This window comes from Biomphalaria glabrata, chromosome 1, assembly GCF_947242115.1.
Source record: "Biomphalaria glabrata chromosome 1, xgBioGlab47.1, whole genome shotgun sequence".
In the NCBI taxonomy this organism is placed as follows: domain Eukaryota; kingdom Metazoa; phylum Mollusca; class Gastropoda; family Planorbidae; genus Biomphalaria; species Biomphalaria glabrata.
Genome location: NC_074711.1, coordinates 60,967,259 through 60,973,258, shown reverse-complemented (window position 1 = coordinate 60,973,258; position 6,000 = coordinate 60,967,259). Strand labels below are relative to the sequence as shown.

At 33.7% G+C, this 6,000-nt stretch overlaps 1 protein-coding gene across 1 annotated transcript; it reads right to left on the bottom strand.

The window, feature by feature from the left end:
• Positions 1-622: 622 nt before the first annotated feature.
• Positions 623-4,920, bottom strand: LOC106077041 (uncharacterized). The gene is made up of 3 exons (XM_013237831.2): positions 4,595-4,920; positions 1,246-1,545; positions 623-849 (listed from the first exon to the last, which is right to left on the bottom strand). Exons 1-3 carry the CDS (start codon positions 4,671-4,673, stop codon positions 830-832), a joined length of 399 nt encoding a protein of 132 aa, XP_013093285.2. The 5' UTR covers positions 4,674-4,920; the 3' UTR covers positions 623-829.
• Positions 4,921-6,000: the final 1,080 nt, after the last annotated feature.

Sequence of the window (6,000 nt, the reverse complement as noted above, 5' to 3'; positions counted from 1 at the left end):
TTACTAAGGCACGGTTGCTAAGACACACAGCTGCAAAGACACGGTTGCTAAGACACGGTTGCTAAGACACGGTTGCTAAGACACATGGCTGCTGAGAAGGATTTCCAAAGTAATCTATATTTCTTTGCAATAAGGAGAATACACGTAGTACTATGTAGTATTATAATCTTTGGATAGAATCGTTAGATAATAAATTTTAAAAAATAATTAATTCCGCTTTCTTTTTGACCTTGGTAAACGCTATGACATAAATAAGTATGAAGTGTGAAACAAGGGTGAGACGTGTGACCCATCTACACTCGGAGCACAGGTAAATCAAATATTGGGGACGACATTTGAGGCGAAGTACCCGGCTACAATCCATTTAAACTGAAAGGCTCGGCTGAGAGCTAGATTCAACAATTGTTCAAACATTGTGCAGGCTTAAAATAATGGCAAATTATTTAAATGAAACAATGAATACTCCCGTTAGGCTTATGAAAATTTTTTTTAGTCCACAATAGTGACCTGGTTGCTATCTAGAAAAATGTACCAGTTTCTAATACCGTTGAAAAAGTAACACAAAAAAGACTTTTAATACAGAAAAAGACTTGCATGCTGATACCGCAAACACAACTCAGTGTGTGTGTGACAGTCTATTTAATGTAAAAGTTTGTCTTGTAGTTGTAAATGGCTGGCTGGGTTCGAAAGATTACTCAAGAGATGCCTGAGTGTCTTGTACTTGTGTCTTGTACTTGTGTCTTGTACTTGTGTCTTGTGTCTCTTGCAAGCTCGATGAAACAGACACTATCACAAGTACAGAACTGCTGAAGAACTTGAACGAAATCTTTCAGTAATCAATGTTGTCACCTAGAAATCATACCAACTAAATCATATTAACATAAACAAGCCAATTACCAATATTCGTGACGTCACTAAATGTGGCGTTCTGATTCTGTCAATTATGGTGCGTCGCTATGCTCACCATGTGCCTAACATTAAAATGCTCAAAAAATCGTAATCCCAGTATAGGAAGTAACATTGACAATTAGTTTCATTATTTTTTAAATCAATCAAATAATAACAACCACGCAAGTAAAAAAAAGTTGTGAAAATTTGCTTTTCTGCATTTTTCTTTGCGGGTCAAAATAAACCCTAGATGAGTTACTTTCATACAGACAACTAGCGGGCCATATATTATAACGAAAAGAAGGTTGTTGTTTTTTTTTTCAACTTTAATTAATTACCAAAAATAATCGAACCAACTTTTGAATTCTTGTTGCATCTTTTCCAAAGCGCTCTTCGCTTCTTCCTCGATTAACTTTGGGTCCACGCTGGAGCAAGTGCAATTTACAGACGTCTTGGTTTCCTCTTCAGGAAGCGCTTCAACCTGCGCGTCCCTCTTTTCAATGTGAACAAAAGAACTGCCCTTGAAGTGGAAATTCTTTCCCTTAGCGGAAATGACCAGTTTGTCACCAGCCTTGCAGCAGTATTTCACTTGGTTCATGAAGAAGTTGGAGGCATTGCTTGCGTTTGAACATTGCTCATCGGAAAAACAAGAATAACCTGTAAAGATAAACAAATCTTAGGGGAAGAACTACACATTTACTACTTATATATATATATATATATATATATATATATATATATATACATATCTATATTATAAAGTAGAATGTGAGGGGTATGTATGTATGTATGTATGTATGTATGTATGTATGTTACTTATAGACATCAAAACCGCTTGACCAATCTTGATAAAACTAGGCAGGAATGTTCCTTGGGTACCAACTTAGACCTTAGTGAATGTATTGTAGCCCTAAAACAAATGTAAGACCCTCAAAAAAAATAAAGTTGTCCGAATCTATTACAGCTATAGTATTTTATGGATCTATGCCATGTCTACAATGTTGACATGAGAAAAGATAGAAAGGATTTAGACTTAGATCTAATTTTAAGAAATACACTTTGCGCAGATAGTTTTTTACTTTGACACATGAAAAGACAAAAGAAGATCCATTGATTTCATTATATAATAAAATTAACCTTCAATTTTGTGTTTCAAACGCATTTTTTACATTAATTAGTTCATTATATCTGTGATTACAGATTTCCTGACGAACATTCTTTCATTAGACAATACCGTAATGAATCGCGTACTAAATATTAATTCGTTTAATTGTTTACTTTATAATACCATCCCTAGATCTAAAACTCAATTCAACTCTAAGATGATAGAACTTCTCTTCGCACAGATAGTTTTATACTTTAATACATTAACATATTAATTAAAGTCCATTCATTTCATATTTTGATCAAATAAACATTCAAATTTGGTTTTCTAAAGCTACATTCGTTTACGAAAGCTGCGAAGCCGAGTTGAGATAGGCCTAGATCTATATTCATTCATGAATCACGTACAAAAAATTATTTCGTTTAATTGTTCACTTTATAATCCCATTCATTTAACAAAGCTATCGCTCTTTTCGTTTTTAATAGATAAGAATGTATCGACCTCGGGTAAACCCATTTTCGCAAAACTAATTTTATTTTCGTAACGAAAGAGAAATTACGTGAAAGGATTATTAGCTAAGTTTAACATACATCTAAATCCAATCCACTAGATTATTCAAAAGCATTTTTTACATAAATTAGTTCCTGATATCTGTGACTACAGATTTCCTGGCGAACATTATTTCATTAGACATTACCAATGGTTACACATTAACACATCTCTCTACTGAGTCTATTCCTAGGCCTAGGTCTAAAACTCTTATTGAACTCTAAGATGATAAAACTTCTTTTCGCAAAGATAGTTTTGTGCTTTAACACATAAATATACTAATTATTGTCCATTCATTTCATATTTTAATCAAATTAACATTCAAATTTGTTTTTCTAAAGCATTTTAATACATTCGTTCGCTGTTCGCTAAAGCTGCGTAGCCGTGTTGAGATAGGCCTATATTCATTCATGAAAAAAGGTCACGCATGCACAGCACAGAATGAACTCTATAAAAGCCAATGTTTAACTCTAGATTAGTGTAGATTTAGATCTATGTCTACCTCAATATATACTTTATACACATGAACATACAAAATTTAGTCTATTCATCTCAAATTTTAATCAAATATATGTAGGCCTACAAGCAAATGTTTTAATTTGAAAAAAAAAATGGATTTAATTAAGCCTATTAGCTATTTTGATTTGATAGCTTCATTCACACTATTTTTACATTGACACATTCGCTTTACTTATTACATTATTATTTCGTTTAATTGTTTAAACACTCTCAGTGACTATATCGAAAGTAATGTGCAAATAAAGACCCGCGGGTCGCGGGTAAAATATGTCTATATATATATAATGTAGACTGTATTTTCCTTTTTCGATATCAAAGACAATAATTAATTACCAATAATTAATTGCTTAATTTTCTTTTTTAATTGATTCATTTTTTGCTTGTTACATTTAATAATTTACCAACGTTTCAATTCGATTACAGAACGCGTGTGGGAGAAGTGACATGTACAATTATTTAAGTGAACAAAATCTCACATATTTAGCCATATCTTTTAATAATGACGGACCATATCCCTTTTTGGGCTCAAACAAAAGAATTATACCAGTAATAAATTGACTATTTTATTAACTTTTTATTGATTCATGTTTTGCTAACTACCATAAATAATTGTTTCAATGTTCAATCCATCTGAGAGTGGCCGTATATGTCCAATGACCAAGGGGACAAAGTCCTACATAGTTAGCCACATCTGTGTATACTGTTGGTATCAAACAAAATAATTAATTACCAGGAATTAATTAACTAATGTTTTTTTTTTGGGGGGGGGGGGGGATTGATTCATGTATTGTCTTCGCCAACGATTAATTGTGCAAAGTTTGTGGTAGAAATAAAGTCAAATTTGTTACCAGGCAGACAGAATAAGTTTGTGTAAGCTTTTTAAGAAAGTCTCAAATATAAGAACAACTGGTTCTAGGGCAGCTATGTGGAGCATTTTGGAAAGTAGTTCTATCTTCTTATGAGTTTCGTTTCAGTCCTTAAGGTGGCGCTGTTCCATCACACTCCCATGCTTCCCCTTCAGTTCTAACATTGCATCAAATATGGTGGAAAAAGTTTTTAAAAATCTCATTTCTTCCACTTTCAGTCAAGATGCCATTCGTCGTCACCGACAAGTTCATAGAAGTGTCTGATTCATCAAGCGTTGGACTTGCGTGTTGGTGTATGCATTTAACTGTTTTTGTTTGTGCATCTATATTGTTCTAATAGTAATGCTAGGGTCAACAATTGTGTTCAAACTGAATTCTCATTAGTTTAAACCAATCATCTAGAGCTAAATTACAATCGAATTGCAGGCTTATTCAGATGATGAGTTTTTAAATAGAATTTAGGCCAATAGTGAGAAGAAAATATTTAATTAAACTACTTACATTTCAATAATTGTTAACAATGCATTTTAATTTAAATTATTCATTTCTAACATATTTTTAAACAGTTTAAATTTCTGTAAAAACCAAGCTCTTATCTATATGGTAACCCTATAACTTTTTTAATTCAGTTTTAATTCAGTGTGTCTTTAAGTTATAAATTACTCACTAGTCTCCTCATCACCGAAAGCACAGAGGAGTACAGATGTAAGCAATACAAGAGAAGTAATCCAGGCGAGTGAATTCATTTTGTTTTGTGGTTTGTTATTCTTCAACTTGTATGACTGAAGCAGAGAGTTGTGTGTTTGTGTATCCTGGTTTGAACGTCACCTACTGAGTGTCACCTACTAGACTTGTACATCATGGGTCAGGTCAATGTTTATATAATTTTAAAAGCCCCAGTGGTTGTCTGGCCAGGTGAGTAATCGTAGAATCTTCGAGAAAATAGCTAACTGTGTAACATACAGCGTTTTCAATCACGTTAAAGATATGTATTGTTGCATGGTTGGTTATTGACATCACGTGACATAAATGAGACACTGTGAGATGTGTCGGTTTGACCAGATGTCGCCCAAACAACTTTAGAATAGATGACAATACTCAAAACAATATGTTTCTCCTGAGCTATCTTTTTGTTTTATATTAATAGTGCTGATGTTGGATAGGCTTGCATAAATACGTTTACTTTAGCATTGGAGTTTATGGATAACCATATAGTACTCAAAACAATAGGTCATCTTAGCCCAGTGATGCTGGATAGTTTTAAAATATTCCCATTATATGTAAAAATATACGTTTTACTTATCTGAACATGATTTCATTAAAGACTTCCATCCCACAATGCAGCTTAATGTAAGATCTTTAAATGGGGGAGGGGGGAGAATGTAAAGCTGCACAATAAATAGTTAAATAGAAATGAAAAAAAACAACATTGCTATTAGCTAGAATCATGGCTCGATATGTTTGTTTAGTCAGTTTAGTGACAAGAACCAAAACAACAACAAAACAGAAATATCTAAATCAAACTCAAATCTGTTTTAACAAAGAGGAACTAGATTATATATAGGGGATCTGTATATCCATGATCCATCTATCTATCTACCTATCTACAGAAGGCAGGAGAGCCTCTGGTCGTCCACTTCAAATGATTACTGAGGTATGAAAACGCAACATGGAGAGCGAACATAAAGGAAGGGTCCCGGGTTACACAAAAGAAGTAGAAAGGAGAACGTGCAAAAACGCCTGGTGATTACAGATGCCCAACCTGTGACAGAAGCTGTGTTTCAATGATTGGCCTCTTTAGTCACACAAGAAGTTGCAAAGGGACAAGACCCCAACATAAGACATAAAATGCCCTAGGCATATATCAATATCTATATCTATATCAACATGTAATAGGCCTACATGTATTTTTTTATTCAGACATGTAATTATGCTCTATTTATCATTCGGATTCACTAAGTTTGTACATTTTATTTCTGCAGTCAAGTTGGCCACTAATTGAAATTACCCCCCCCCCAACCCTTTACCGTTGGACCCTGCTTGGGAATGGTGCGCAATAGATGCGGGGCGGGT